Source organism: Bos javanicus, chromosome 1 (genome assembly GCF_032452875.1).
Source record: "Bos javanicus breed banteng chromosome 1, ARS-OSU_banteng_1.0, whole genome shotgun sequence".
Lineage (NCBI taxonomy): Eukaryota > Metazoa > Chordata > Mammalia > Artiodactyla > Bovidae > Bos > Bos javanicus.
In genome coordinates this window covers 77806008-77822827 of record NC_083868.1, presented here as the reverse complement: position 1 = coordinate 77822827, position 16820 = coordinate 77806008, and the positions used below count along the sequence as shown (strand labels likewise).

Below are 16820 nucleotides of genomic sequence, written 5' to 3'. Positions count from 1 at the left end.
TATAAACCAAGTCTGGATCCTTTCCCCAAAAGAAATAAAGAAAATGAATGTACTCTGTTGATGTAAAGATATTGGATTTTCAGATGCTCTTCTAATTATAGACAGATTTCCTGGATGGGCCCATGAAAAACGTTGTAAACTTTCATAGTCCACTCTTATTTCCACCTCCATCAGGTTAACTTTCTTACTCTTTGTACCTGCTCTGCCTATGTTATTGCATCTGTTCTCATGGATTATTTTCACCCTATGATGAGGATTTCTGTTTCTAAACTTCTGGCCTGTTTCTCTCCCATAAGGTTTATTCAACTGAGTGCTACACTTTTAATATATCCCATTGGTACCTCAAACTTAACATGCTAAGATGGAACTCATCATCTCTCCTTTCTTTCCAAGCCAGATATTCCAACTGTATTCATTGGTTTAGTTGATGGAATCATCAACCACTGAGTTCAATAAGGTTGGAAACTTGAAGTCATTTTTGCCTCTACTATTCCTTATTCTTCCATCAGTAATATAAACAATATGTGATTTGATCTTTTCACTAATTATTAAAATTGTCCCCATCTTCTCCACCCCCACTTCTATCGTCCTGCTGTCTTATCTGGACTTATACAACAACCTCATAAATAACTTTGTCCATAAACCGATAAGCTATAAATCCTTCCTCCATACAACTTTTAGATTTATCAATGTAAGACATATTCTGGGGCAAACTCATGCTTCAAATCCTTTAATACTGTAGAGATGGCTACAGTAACCTACGTATGTGATAAAAAAAAATTGTATAGAAATGAATACACACACATAGATACAAAGGAAAGTACAATCATATTAGAATTTCTGAATAAGATCATATCAATGTCAATATTCTAGTTGTGATATTATATGACAGTTTTGTAAGATGTTACTCCTCATTGGGGAAATTGGGTAACTGGTACGTGGATATGCTCTTTATTTTTTATTATAACTGTATGTGACTATAATTATTTCAAAATATAAACTTTGCTTAAAACTATCTTACAAAATTCTTCAACATTCACCAGAAGAATTTAAGCTTTTAAAACAACATGTCACAACATGTTGCTTTCCACCTTTATCTCCTGGCATTCTCGGCCCCAAATTTTTACACTAGGCTAATAGCGTCACACACTGCTCACTCTGTAACTTTAGTCCTTATCTGGCCTGACTAATTTCTTCTCATCATTTAAGGCTTTTTCCTTGATCTATCAGATGAGATGTATATATCATCATTGTACTTTTACAGTGTTATGCACATTGTATCACATTTATTAGAGATTTTCCCCCTGTTTTAACTTCTTTACCAGGACCTTTTAGTGGGTGAAACAGTCTTATTTACTTTTATTTCCAGTGCCCATTAATTTCCTGACAAATAATAGATGTTCTCTGTATATCTGACTTTAGTAAATGAATGTGCCTCTCTGTAAGCTTGAAAACCATCAACTAATGTTATTATCTTCTACTATATAACTAGACTTAAAGCATTCATTTGCAAATTTAAAATGATTGACTATCCTACTATTTCTTTAACTCTTTATTATACTAACAGTAATGATTAAGAGCTTAGCTAAATTCATCCTGGAGTAAAATTAGTCTACTGATAATCACAATGAATCACATACATTCAAGGTGAGATATGCAGATAGAATGCAGATTTGGAGACTATATCACCTGAGAAAGCTGATGTTTTCCTTCACATGTATAAGGATCAAGTTTTCTTTTTTTTTTTTTAAGTAAAAGCAAACTTGAGGACCCTATAAGAAAATGAAGCAAATAGAAATACCATTCATTTGTAGTATATTCAGATGTTTGCTTATCCCTTGGTCTGACATAAAATTCTACACTCCAATTAAAAACCACCCACGCATACATTAAGATGTGTAACTGGTGATAAAAAAAAAAAAATTGAATTCAAAAGTTTGAATTTATTGTCCCTGGGCCTGATTCTAAGATGGAGTTATGAGACGGGTAATTATGCTGAGGGTAAAATTTAAGATTTCTAAACTCATTTTTATTTTCTGATTTTTCTTTTTACTTGCTGGAGGCTGAATGGGCAGATAATTAATTGAGACATTTGTGAAATGGGCTTAATAATAGGTTAGACTCACTGTCAGACTTAGTGAGGGAATGTTTATTTTCTTTTTGAAATCTGCAGGATGTAGATTTTGGATAGTGGAGGTGCAGAGTGTAATTTTTCTAGTTAAGAAATAGACCTTTGATAGAAGTCTTGATTGCCTGATTTTAATGGCAAAATGGGATCCTTGCCACTGCTTAAAGAGATACCAGTTGCTTAACTCGTAAAATTTGCTGTGTATACCGGCATGTTTTTGAAACTTTACTCACTCCACTTTTTGATTGACTATGTTTTAATTTTAATATTCTGTCTCATTAATACAGAAACTGTAACCCTAGTTTCATTTTTATCCTTTTAAGGTTTGTAGAAACCCCAGCCCATTTCTCTTGGAAAGAAAGTTATTACCGATCCACTATGTCCCAGAGCACACAGACAAGTGAATTCCTCAGTCCAGAGGTTTTCCAGCACATCTGGGATTTTCTGGAACAGTAAGTATCAAATAAGCAAAAAAGCTGTTTTACGTGAACTGTTATAAATAGGTAGTGGTGGATAGTCAAAGTACTGCTTATGAAGGCATGTTTTTAGAATGAATCTCCTACCTAACCCAAAATAACTTCCCCAATGACTCTCTGATACTCAAATTCATTCCTTTGGGTTAAAGACTCTCATATACTTTTACTGTAAATAATCTCTGAGAAAGTGAAACACTAAATTTTATTGTTCATTATACCTTGCTGGGAAAAGGATTATTATCTCCTTAAGATTAGGCTGGGACACCTAACTAAATTAAGGGAAAGATGAAACGATATCAGAGTATTGGGGACCCATACGATTAGTATACATCTCTGACTCGTTCCTTCTATTCTGTGTTCCACCTAGTGATTCTTTGATGAGGGCAGTGATTTTTACTTTACAAATGGAGCTTAGATTTGGAATGCCAGAGGTTTCACATCTGGTAAGTATTTGAGCCAGATTTCATGCTGAGGGTTTCTGACTCCAACCAATGAGCTTTGCCAATTTTAAAGCAAAAAGAGCTCATTGTTACCAACTGAATGAGTGTGTGTTAGTCCCTCTCCACACCTAACACACTTTTGTTTTCCTTTATGGCAGACCCATCTGTTCAGTTCAGCCCATTGACTTGAACTTTGTGGATGAACCATCAGAAAATGGTGCAACAAACAAGATTGAGATTAGCATGGACTGTATTCGCATGCAGGACTCGGACCTGGGTGACCCCATGTGGGTGAGTGGCATGGGCTTCCCCTTTAAATCTGTGGGCCATGCTATCCACTTCTCTTATACCTCTTCCATGGCACATAAAAAAGCAGGTGACTCTGAATGGTCAAAGCCATTGGAGAGAGAGTCATTGTGGTCAGCAGAGAAATAGTTAAGAGCTGTGGATTCTGAGTATGCCTCAATTCTGCATAATGTATATGTTTCCTTTGGTGTGGAGAAGAGGATTGGAAGTAATTCCTTGCATTCTTTATCTGAATTGCTCCTCCCAGTGTTTCACAGCTGGTGGAGACAGAACCAAAGTCAAGTCCTGAATTGTATCCAAAGCACTTTCTTCTATGGCAAACTGCCTTTCTTATAGAATTATCCTTTTTAAATGAAGGAGGATGAAGTAAATTCTACACAAATACACAGATTCAAGTACCTGGTAATAGAGTAAGAGGAGAGAAGCTAATATCTAAAATAGGCTCTCTTTTTTTTTTTTTTTTAACTTCACCACTGGGTCACTCATGACCTTAGACCTCAGTTATGAAATGGTAAGAACTTACATGTACACACCTCCCAGGCAGCTAAGGAGTATACAGGTTAAGGATAGTAAAACATTTTACTAAGGTACTTAGGTGGACTTTCTTGTATTTGTGCAATCCATCATGCTAACTGGTGTGTTTTCTTTTCTTTTTTTTAATCATTCATTCATCCCACAAGTGCTACAGGCTTTTATACAGGCTACTTTTCCTGTATAAAAGCAAACAAAAACCTGTAGAAAAATAGAAAGTAAAAGAGAGAAAGAGGGTGGGGTGTCATAGAGTGTCTGCTGATGTGATTAAACAGAGCGCCTTATAATGTACCACGCCTTTCCTTTTTGGAGTTGGGGACGATTACCAGGTAACTTCATTTGAAGGAATGGTACAGATGAAAGATGTTTTGGTATACCCTTGCCTTTCTGATTCAATGTAAGATTTTACTGGAATTCTCACTGTGTACTTTTTTATATAGATTGTACTTCTTAATATTGGAAAAAGAGGAGGTTGGGGGAAAAGAGGAAATGGCCAAAAATAGAACATTGTAATTTTACAAATACACTGATATTTTGTCGCCAAATTGATAAATGAAAAATACACTTCTTCATTGGCCCATTCCATCTTAATATGGATTCAGTTCTCAATTATCCTTGATCTAGTGAAAAGAGACTGATAGGTAAATCGAAGGTTAAGTAATTCAAAGCTTGGGAATGTATGATAATTAAGCATAAATATTTATAAATATATAAATTCTGATTTGACAGTGATTTAGAAATTCGGATAGTCCCAATTCATTGAATAATATCACCTTTTACGCTGATAGGTTTCCCTAGGTTGGTGCTCTGTGTCTTCTTACATTCTCTCCAGGCAAGGATTTTCTGTTTCTCATAAAAGCAGGTCAAAGTTATTTAATTTAAAATGCAGAACGAAGTATTTTCATTTACAGTTCCTGTTATTATTATCTTCTCACATACGGAAGCACATGGGTTTTTAATGTGCCATGCTGTTTCTCCTTTGCTATTAGACATTTTCTCCTTGAGAACATCTCATTTTTTCCACCTCGTATCTAGCCATTTCCTCTCCATCCCTCAGCATCAAGCTGGCCTTACCTTCTTTAGGAAAAGATTCCATACCACTGTTCTCTACCAGTCTGAATTAGAGATTATTCTACAGAAGCAATCTAGGTATAATTTTAATCATAAGACTTATTGTATAATATTAATATGATATATTATTTCTTTCTCTATCTCTAAAGGGGACAAGTGTCATATTTTGTCATGCACAGTATTTTTTTTTTTTTTTTGCCATGTTTTGCCCATAGTAGGCCCTCGGGAATTTTTAAAGTCATAAGAAATGAGACTTGGGAAGTTATCTAAAAAAGGTAAAATGTTCTCTTTAAGATCGCCCTGTCCAAAAGATTTTTTTTTCAGTGACTATAATGTCCTATATTTCTATTGTTCAACACAGTAGCCATTAGCCATGTGAATCCTTTGGGCGTGTGAAATATGGCTAGTGCAAACGAGGAACTTAATTGTAACTTTAGTTAATTTAAATTTAAATTGTTTCGTGCAGCTAGTTGGTAGTGTATTGGGTAGCAAAGTTCTAGAATACCACCAATCAGGGAACCATTCTCTGCTTCAGCATTCACAACAGCAAAACTTTCTGTCCTGTTCTTCTCTTGTATTCCTTCCATTTTGATTATAGTAGATCAGTATAAAAAGTGTTGTGCTCCTTTACCTCCGTTGTTTCCCCACTTCTATTTGAAAGTACTCAGATTTGCCATTTGAGTTATAAAGATTCAGTCATTTAAAGTTTATTTTGGTGCTTTGTGGGCTTCCCTGATGGCTCAGACGATAAAGAATCCTCCTGCAATGCAGGAGACCCTCGTTTGATCCCGGGGTTGGGGAGATCCCCTGGAAAGGGAATGGCTACCTACTCCGGTATTCTTGCCTGGAGAATTCCATGGACAGACGGTTCTGGCAGGCTGGAGTCTATGGGGTCACAAAGAGTCAGACATAATTGAGCAAATAACACTTTTACTTTTGGTGCTTTTACAAAAGAGCTAAAGGAAACTTTGGAGAAAACCTAGTTGAGTATCTAAGGAAGAATCAGCTAAGTTATACAGTGATCTTCTAAGAGGGTAAGGAGGAAAGAGAGAAAGGCAAGGAAAGTCATAGACATAATTGCTCTTGTAGCCAGTGTCTTATTTAGCTAAGACGGGACTGCCTTGTTTTTTAGGTTATTATTATTTAAGAAAAGTTTGAGAGGATTATTCATTTATATTCAAACTTTTTTTCCTGAGCATTGGCTATGAATCTATATGCCTGATGTTGATTCTTTTTAATTGATTTTTTTGATGCTCATTTATCCTGGTGCTCATTGAAACTGAGAGTACTCCATTTGAAAGTGATTTAAATGTTCCCCTTAGATGTCAGAATTACAAATTTTCTTGGCTTCAATATCAGATGATGGTTAACACATCTAATATTTTATTTAATCCTTTCTGGAACTTCATGAGTTAGAAATTATTATCATTGTTTTGATAGAATTAATAATTAAAAATTAATTAAATTTAATAAATCAAAAGAAAAAGTGGTTAAAACCCTTTTCTAGGATGATATGCATAGTCATCAGCAGTGTCAGTATTTTGCCCACATTATTGGATGCAATCTTTTCTTATTCTTTTTCTATGGTAATACATTTGAGTAGAATTTGGCCTCTGTTTCTTCTTGAGTACCTCTGTTTCTATGAGATTGAGGTTTACCTGTGTGGGAAAGCCTCCACTCTTCAGCCAAGAGAGAGCCATACAGTAGAGAGTCTCCATACCTTTCTTTCTTCTGGGGAGGCAGGCACAGGACACCACTGCTAACTAGGAATAGTGAAACAGAGTGCTGCTCTCACTCACCAGCAGCTTAGAGCTTGAAATTAACTGTGTCAGATTGAAGGTAACAAGAAATCAGGATATAAGAGCAGAATAGAAGCATTTGCAAGGAGCAGAGAATTGAAGTGATTTAGGAAAAACTGGAAAATACAATGAAATGGAGTTTTGCCAGTATGGGAAACAAAATAAATCATTTGGAAACAACTGTATTGAAAGGAATGTGCAAGTAGAGTGAGATTGAACTTATTACATACATTTGCCTCTCTGTGGTCTTTCTGTTTTATCTCCAAAGAACTGAGGCATTGCTATTAAAGTATAGTTCTGCATGAATCCTGGGTTTTCCCTTGACTTAGGACAATTCTGACATCCTCATAGGCATCCATGTGAAGAGGCCACATGGGTAAGACTAGATAATAATGGTAGTCCTTAGCTAAATGAATGACAAAATGGTGGACTAGCTCAGGATGTAATAGTAACTGGTGTTCTGGTTTAGAAAGTAAGAACTGGGATCCTCTGAGATTCCTTGTCCTTCTAAACTGAGAGCTGTTGCAACTGGTGTGAAGCTCTTTTAGTCCATTACTTGATAGCATATTTTCACTTTTTTGTATATAAGTTAATAGCTAAATAGTTACAAAACTCTGCACATAAATTGCTTTTCTCTTGCATATAATAAAAAACATTTGGGATCCATGCCAAACATTTTCTCACTATGCAAGAAATATGAATCTGTGAACATGAAATTACTTGTCAGATTATCAAGGACAAAACTCTTGAAATTGAGAATGTCATCACATTTTTATTGATTTTTAAAACTACCTTCACCTTAGAAACTAGTCATGAAGTGGAGTCATAATATTTTGCTCTTATATGAACAAAGAGAACTTGAATTACAGAGAATATGTGCCTTCTTCATTAGGATGATTTTAGTGTCACTGAAGAATGAAATACATTGGATTAACAAATGAATTGAATGAGATTTCTCAAAAAAGTGTTATAATTTAGACTATGCTTCCAAGATCCTTATTAGTTCTTCATCCTATTGTCTATTGTATTACTTTATATCTCAGCTTTGCCTTATTTATCAACTGTCTAAGCATGCCTGTCATGTCCTTAAGAGGTGGATAATGATATCGACACTTAAAGGTTTTCCTGGAATGATGGATGGGAAACTATATGACATTTACTTTTGCATTTCTTTAGTCTTTGTACTTTGAAGAAAACCCTGTTTAGTTGAATTGGGTTTTTCCCTAGGGATTTTTAGAAATTATTATCTAAGATCATGATTTCTCCCAGGGCTTCCCAGGTGACACTAGTGGTAAAGAACAGGCCTGCCAAAATACAGTGGAAGTAAAGAGATGTGGGTTCAATCCCTGGGTTGGGAAGACCTCCTGGAAGAAGGTACGGCAGCCCATTCCAGTATTCTTGCCTGGAGAATCCCTTAGACAGAGGAGCCTGGCAGGCCCCAGTCCATAGGATCACAAAAGGTTGGACACAACTGAAGTGGCTTATCATGCACACATGCATGCTTTATTCATCTGTATTAAAAAGACCATAGCATACATAGGACTATCCATTTTTGTAAATTGTTATTATAGCATCCAGTTATAAATGAAGAGTCTTCAACCCGACATACCACAAAGCAGATAGTGCTTTTGTATTTGGAAAGACATAGGCCACAGCAACCTGGGGAAGGGCATGGCAACCCACTCCAGCATTCTTGCCTAAAGAATCCCCATGGACAGAGGAGCGTGGTGGGCTACAGTCCATGGGGTTGCAAAGACTCAGACACCCCTGAACAACTAACCAAAATACAGGCCCCAGCACATAGCATACTACCCTGTATCTTCTATAACCAATATTATATCATATTTCACATAGATTATATATATATTAGCTCTAGCCATAAATATTTCTTTAGAATTTACTTTCCTATATATGCTATGTTCTTTGTAATACAGCTGAAAAAATCATAGTCTCTAGCCTTGAGAATACCAGATAAAGCAGAAAGGCAAGTATGTACAAAATAACTTTTGAAAAGTACTCATATATATATATATATATATATATATATATATATATATGTCTATCACCATATATATATATATGTCTATCACCAACTCACTGAGTTCACTCAAACTCATGTCTATCGAGTCGGTGATGCCATCCAGCCATCTCATCCTCTATCATCCCCTTCACCTCCTGCCCCCAATCCCTCCCAGCATTAGAGTCTTTTCCAATGAGTCAACTCTTCTCATGAGGTGGCCAAAGTACTGGAGTCTCAAGTTCAGCATCAGTCCTTCCAAAGAACACCCAGGACTGATCTCCTTCAGAATGGACTGGTTGGATCTCCTTGCAGTCCAAGGGACTCTCAAGAGTCTTTTCCAACACCATAGTTCAAAAGCATCAATTCTTTGGTGCTTAGCTTTCTTCACAGTCCAACTCTCACATCCATACATGACCACTGGAAAAACCATAGCCTTGACTAGATGGACCTTTGTTGGCAAAGTAATATCTCTGCTTTTGAATATGCTATCTAGGTTTGTCATAACTTTCCTTCCAAGGAGTAAGCGTCTTTTAATTTCATGGCTGCAGTCACCATCTTCAGTGATTTTGGAGCCCAGAAAAATAAAGTCTGACACTGTTTCCACTGTTTCCCCCTCTATTTCCCATGAAGTGATGGGACCAGATACCATGATCTTCATTTTCTGAATGTTGAGCTTTAAGCCAAATTTTTCACTCTCCTCTTTCACTTTCATCAAGAGGCTTTTGAGTTCCTCTTCACTTTCTGCCATAAGGGTGGTGTCATCTGCATATCTGAGGTTATTGATATTCCTCCTGGCAATCTTGATTCCAGCTTGTGCTTCTTGCAGCCCAGCGTTTCTCATGATGTACTCTGCATACAAGTTAAATAACCAGGGTGACAATATACAGCCTTGAGGTACTCCTTTTCCTATTTGGAACCAGTCTGTTGTTCCATGTCCAGTTCTAACTGTTGCTTCCTGACCTGCATAGAGGTTTCTCAAGAGGCAGGTCAGGTGGTCTGGTATTCCCATCTCTTTCAGAATTCTCCAGTTTATTGTGATCCACACAGTCAAAGGCTTTGGCATAGTCAATAAAGCAGAAACAGATGTTTTTCTGGAACTCTCTTGCTTTTTCCATGATCCAGCAGATGTTGGCAATTTGATCTCTGGTTCCTCTGCCTTTTCTAAAACCAGCTTAAACATCTGGAACTTCACTGTTAACATATTGCTGAAGCCTGGCTTGGAGAATTTTGAGCATTACTTTACTAGTGTGTGAGATGAGTGCAATTGTGCGGTAGTTTGAGCATTCTTTGGCATTGCCTTTCTTTGGGACTGGAATGAAAACTGACCTGTTTCAGTCCTGTGGCCACTGCTGAGTTTTCCAAATTTGCTGGCAAATTTAGTGAAGCACTTTCACAGCATCATCTTTCAGGATTTGAAATAGCTCAACTGGAATTCCATCACCTCCACTAGCTTTGTTCGTAGTGATGCTTTCTAAGGCCCACTTGACTTCACATTTCAGGATGTCTGGCTCTAGGTGAATGATCACACCATCATGATTATCTGGGTCGTGAAGCTCTTTTTTGTACAGTTTTTCTGTTTATTTTGCCACCTCTTCTTAATATCTTCCGCTTCTTTTAGGTCCATACCATTTCTGTCCTTTATAGAGCCCATCTGTGCATGAAATGTTCCCTTGGTAGCTCTTATTTTCTTGAAGAGATCTCTAGTCTTTCCCATTCTGTAGTTTTCCGCTATTTCTTTGCATTGATCACTGAGGAAGGCTTTCTTATCTCTCCTTGCTATTCTTTGGAACTCTGCATTCAGATGCTTATATCGTTCCTTTTCTCCTTTGCTTTTCACTTCTCTTCTTTCCACAGCTATTTGTAAGGCCTCCCCAGAGAGCCATTTTGCTTTTTTGGTTTTCTTTTCCATGGGGATAGTCTTGATCCTGTCTCCTGTACAATGTCACAAACCTCCATTCATAGTTCATCAGGCACTCTATCAGATCTAGGCCCTTAAATCTATTTCTCACTTCCACTGTAGAATCGTAAGGGATTTGATGTAGGTCATACCTGAATAGTCTAGTGGTTTTCTCTACTTTCTTCAGTTTAAGTCTGAATTTGACAATAAGGAGTTCATGGTCTGAGCCACAGTCAGCTCCTGGTCTTGTTTTTGCTGACTGTATAGAGCTTCTCCATCTTTGGCTGCAAAGAATATAATCAATCTGATTTTGCTGTTGACCATCTGGTGACGTCCATGTGTAGAGGCTTCTCTTGTGTTGTTGGAAGACAGTGTTTTCTGTGACCAGTGCGTAATCTTGGCAAAACTCTATTAGCCTTTGCCCTGCTCCATTCCGTATTCCAAGGCCAAATTTGCCTGTTACCTCAGTTGTTTCTTGAATTCCTACTTTTGCATTTCAGTCCCCTATAATGAAAAGGACATCTTTTTGGGTGTTAGTTCTAAAAGGTCTTGTAGGTCTTCATAGAACCATTCAACTTCAGCTTCTTCAGCGTTACTGATTGGGGCATAGACTTGGATTACTGTGATATTGAATGGTTCGCCTTGGAAATGAACAGAGATCATTCTGTTGTTTTTGAGATTGCATCCAAGTACTGCATTACGGTCTCTTTTGTTGACCATGATGGCTACTCCATTTCTTCTGAGGGATTCCTGCCTGCAGTAGTAGATATAATGGTCATCTGAGTTAAATTCACCCATTCCAGTCCATTTCATTTCGCTGATTCCTAGAATGTCGACGTTCACTCTTGCCATCTCTTGTTTGACCACTTCTAATTTGCCTTGATTCATGGACCTGACATTCCAGGTTCCTATGCAATATTGCTCTTTACAGCATCGGACCTTGCTTCTATCACCAGTCACATCCACAACTGGGTATTGGTTTTGCTTTGGCTCCATCCCTTCATTCTTTCTAGAGTTATTTCTCCACTGATCTCCAGTAGCATATAGGGCACCTACTGACCTGGGGAGTTCCTCTTTCAGTACCCTATCATTTTGCCTTTTCATACTGTTCATGGGGTTCTCAAGGCAATAATACTGAAGTGGTTTGCCATTCCCTTCTCCAGTGGGCCACATTCTGTCAGACCTCTCCACCATGACCCTCCCATCTTGGGTGGCCCCACATGGCATGACTTAGTTTCACTGAGTTAGACAAGGCTGTGATCCGTGTGATCAGATTGGCTAGTTTCCTTGATTATGGTTTCAGTGTGTCCGCCCTCTGATGCCCCCTCACAACACCTACCATCTTACTTGGGTTTCTCTTACCCTGGTCGTGAGGTATCTCTTCACGGCTGCTCCAGCAAAGCACAGCCGCTGCCCTTACCTTGGACAAGGGGTATCTCCTCATGGCCACCCCTCCCGACCTTGAACGTGGAGTAACTCCTCTCAGCCCTCCTGCGCCCACACAGCCGCCGCTCCTTGGACGTGGGGTTGCTCCTCTGGGCCGCCGACCCTGACCTCGGGTGTGGGGTAACTCCTTTCGGCCACGTTTCTGCAAAGCCCTGACAGCCAGTGGGTAGGATTCCACTCTTCCGCTGGATGAGGGATGGGTTCAATCCCTGGTCAGGGAACTAAGATCCTAAAAGCTGCTTGGCTCAGACCAAAAAAATAAGAAAAAGATGAATCTCCCCCTTTGGCAAAGAGTGTAAGTAGTTCAGAGGTGTTTAATAGACATAAAATGTTCAACTTTTCTAGTAATAAAAAAAATTGTGAGTTGAAACAATGAGTTTATTCATCCATTTGGTCAGCAACAATTTAAATGATTAATATCCAGTGCTGGTAAGATTGTTGGGAAACAGTCTTTTTACTTCTAGTAGAAGTATAAATTTGGATGGCAATGTTCTTATTCTCTTTTATTTAATTTTCAATGTACTTATCCCTTGGTCTGTAAATACCCTTTTTAGACTATTTTTCTATGAAATTATTAAAAACATTTACATAGGTATATATAAGAACACATACATACACACACATAAATGAAAGTTTCATTGCATCATTGTTTGTAATATACAAAATAGTACAACCAGATAGAATTCTTTATACTTAAAATTTTTGGACTGTGCTAGATAGAAACTACAGTTTAAAGCCCATGAAGATAAGCCCACAGTGAAAGATGGTATTACTAGTTATGATGTGTGATCATTTTCATCTTGGCAATCCTATTGCTCATGAACCTCAGTGTGATTTTTCTATCTGTGCTTTGTGAGAGGCATCCTTTATATTCTGAGAAAGATTATGTAGAGCTGATGTTATTTCTTAGTGTTTGGTGAATTTTCTATTGAAACCATCTGGGCCTGAATGTTTAATTTTTGGGGAGTTCTTTCCTTACAAATTTAGTGTCTTTAGTAGTTATAGGACTATCGAATGATCTATTTGATCTTGGCTAAGTTTTCATAAACCACGGGGGAACTGGTTAAATTCAAAGTTTTTGAATTTATGTATGCAGAATTGTTTGGTGTAGTCCCTTACCCTTTCAACATCTGTGGGATCTGTAATATCCTCTTGTTTCATTTCTAATATTGGTAATTTGTGTTCTCTGTTTCTCTGTCTTTCTAGAGACTTATCAGTTGCATCAATCTTTCAAAGAATCAGCTCAGCTTTTAGTCTTTTTAGTTATTCTCTGTTGTCTTTCTGCTTTTAACTTTGTTATTTTTGGTCTTATTTTATTTTCTTCTGCTTCTTTGGGTTTATTTTTCTCTTCTTTTTAAGTTGTTTCTATTGAACATTTATATTACTGAATTGAGATCTTTTACCTCTTCTAATGTTTATTTATTTGTCCTTTGTTCTGTTTTTCTTTTTCTGCTACCATTTAGATTATTTGACCTGTTTTTAGTATTTGATTTTAATTGTTCTATTTTGGTTCTGGCTCTATCTCTTTGAATAGTTTTTAGTTATTGCTCTAGAGATTGAACTATTCATAATTTTTCACTGTCTATTGAGAATTTATATTTTACCACTTCAAATGGAATGCGGAAAATTTACCATAACATTGATTTCATAACATTTCCCATGATGTTATAGTTTTCATATATATTACATCATATATATTACATATATCTTGAAGGCTACCTCAGACAGTGGTATAATTTTTACTTTCAACTGTCAAACACATTTTAAAGAACTGAAGAGAATAGCCTGTTTTATTGAACAGGATATTTATCATTGAAATTGTTCTTCCTTTGTACCAAAATTATAGTTCTGATTGGATAGTATCAGAAAAAAATAAAGAATTCCATGCACTCTTTTGTTTATCAGAATGATTTTTTTTTCAAAGAAAAAGAAATACTTGCATTTTCTAAGCAGAATCATAAACCACATCAGAACTTTAATTTGATGAATTTTTATTGATCAAAAGTTTGTAAACATTCCCTCCATGTCTCCCTCATCATTTCCTCCCTCCCTGCCTTTACACACACACACACACACACACAGAAACACACACAGACACACATTGACTCATATAACTCAATTTGAACAATATCTGCAGTTATTTTCCAACATTATAGAATTGTGTCAAAATGGTCTTTGATAGGCCAATATTTTTGTCTTCATTTAATAAATTCATTTGTTATACATGTTAAGAACATACTATGTGAACAAAACATTTTTAAGTAAGTCACTCCAGTCAAGCTGCCAGGGGCTGGGTACATTGCTATATGAGTCACACAAGCATTCTAAATCTTCCTTCTTACACATCTTCTCCTGGCTCAAAAAGTAGAAAGGCTATATAATACAAATAGCAGTAATTTTCTGTGTCTATGTCTCTTAGGTACCAGAGATACACAATGCACACCAACTCTAAGTCTGACACTAATGTCAAGAGCTCACATCAAGCTATTTCCCTTCCATTCTCCTCCTTCTTGATCTCCTTCAGACTTCCAGAGCCACCCTCACCACCATCCTCCTATTGTTCCTCCTATGCATTCCCTTGGCCCTTTCCAAGGTTCCTGCCTCTTCCCATTCCCACTCACTTTCCCCCCTTTTCTGGTCTTTTCAAAAACCAGTAGAGTTAAGTGCAGACAGATTTAAACAATGGCTTTTATTTTTCACTTTGATGACTGACTACCTGATATTTAATATAGGGCTTTATAATTTATTACTTACTTTAGATTTATACACGGGTTTCCCAGGTGGCGCTAGTGGTAAAGAACCTGCCTGCCAATGCTGGAGACGTAAGAGACAAGGGTTTGATCCCTGGGTTCAGAAGAGCCCCTGGAGGAGGGCATGGCAACCCAGTCCAGTATTCACTGGGGCTTCCCTGGTAGCTCAGCTGCAATGCAAGGGAGCCCGGTTGCATCCCTAGGTTAGGAAGATTCCCCTGGAGAAGGGATTGGCTACCCAATCCAATTTTCTTGGGCTTTCCTGGTGGCTCAGGTGGTAAAGAATTGACCTGTAATGCAGGAGACCTGGATTCAATCCCTGGGTTGGGAAGATCCCCTGGAGACAGCATAAGATTTGTAATCAGACATACTAGAGTTGGAATTCTGTCTTTACTAATTTTAGCTGTGTGAACTTGAAAATCTCTATAAGCCTCTCCTTCCTCTTTTCTATGGATGGATATAATATTGATCAGCAACTTTAAGAATTATGAGTTTTTTCATTATCTGATTTGTTTTTATTCATAGTTCTTGGCTTATAAATATGTTGTTGCTGTTCAGTCACTAAGTAGTGCCCAACTCTCTGTGACCCCATGGACTGCAGTGCAGCAGGTTCCTCTGTCCTCCACTATTTCCTGGAGTTTGCTCATATTCACGTCCATTGAGTTGGTGATGCTGTCTAACCATCTCATCCTCTGCCACCCCTTCTCCTGTTGCCTTCAGTCTTTCTCAGTGTCAGAGTCTTTTTCAATGAGTCAGAATGATTAATTAACTATAATTGATTGAAGTATAAATATATTATCAATTAAAAATGATTATTTTTGTTGTTACTTGTCCATCTATGCTGATTTTCACAATTCTGTAAGACAGATCCATATGCATTACATTTTATACTAAAGGACAAATTTAAAGATTGCCCTGATTATTAAAGTAATCAGATCAGATCAGATCAGATCAGTCGCTCAGTCGTGTCCGACTCTTTGCGACCCCATGAATCGCAGCACGCCAGGCCTCCCTGTCCATCACCAACTTCCGGAGTTTACCCAAACTCATGTGCATCGAGTCAGTGATGCCATCCAGCCATCTCATCCTCTGTCATCCCCTTCTCCTCCTGCCCCCAATCCCTCCCAGCATCAGAGTCTTTTCCAATGAGTCAACTCTTCGCATGAGGTGGCCAAAGTACTGGAGTTTCAGCTTCAGCATCATTCCTTCCAAAGAAATCCCAGGGCTGATCTCCTTCAGAATGGACTGGTTGGATCTTCTTGCAGTCCAAAGGACTCCCAAGAGTCTTCTCCAACACCACAGTTCAAAAGCATCAATTCTTCGGTGCTCAGCCTTCTTCACAGTCCAACTCTCACATCCATACATGACCACAGGAAAAACCATAGCCTTGACTAGATGAACCTTTGTTGGCAAAGTAATGTCTCTGCTTTTGAGTATGTTATCTAGGTTGGTCATAACTTTGCTTCCAAGGAGTAAGCGTCTTTTAATTTCATGGCTGCAGTCACCATCTGCAGTGATTTTGGAGCCCAGAAAAATAAAGTCTGCCACTGTTTCCACTGTTTCCCCCTCTATTTGCCATGAAGTGATGGGACCAGATGCCATGATCTTCGTTTTCTGAATATTGAGCTTTAAGCCAACTTTTAAACTCTCCACTTGCACTTTCATCAAGAGGCTTTTGAGTTCCTCTTCACTTTCTGCCATAAGGGTGGTATCATCTGCATATCTAAGGTTATTGATATTTCTCCCAGCAATCTTGATTCCAGCTTGTGTTTCTTCCAGTCCAGTGTTTCTCATGATATACTCTGCATATAAGTTAAATAAGCCGGGTGACAATATACAGCCTTGACGAACTCCTTTTCCTATTTGGAACCAAGTAATACATTTTTAATTAATTAAAAAGAATTTTACAAGTTAGTATCAGAAGTATATAGAATCCCTACCTAAAGATAATAATTG

At 37.7% G+C, this 16820-nt stretch overlaps 1 protein-coding gene across 6 annotated transcripts in view; it reads left to right on the top strand.

Moving 5' to 3' along the window:
* TP63 (tumor protein p63) overlaps positions 1-16820 on the top strand; it is a 272844-nt gene that overhangs the window by 106054 nt on the left and 149970 nt on the right. For all 6 annotated transcript variants that reach the window (XM_061413145.1, XM_061413140.1, XM_061413130.1 and 3 more), the window contains exons 2-3: positions 2452-2580; positions 3203-3335. In XM_061413145.1, the coding sequence (XP_061269129.1) occupies positions 2452-2580; positions 3203-3335 (262 nt within the window). The remainder of the gene's footprint in view (positions 1-2451; positions 2581-3202; positions 3336-16820) is intronic.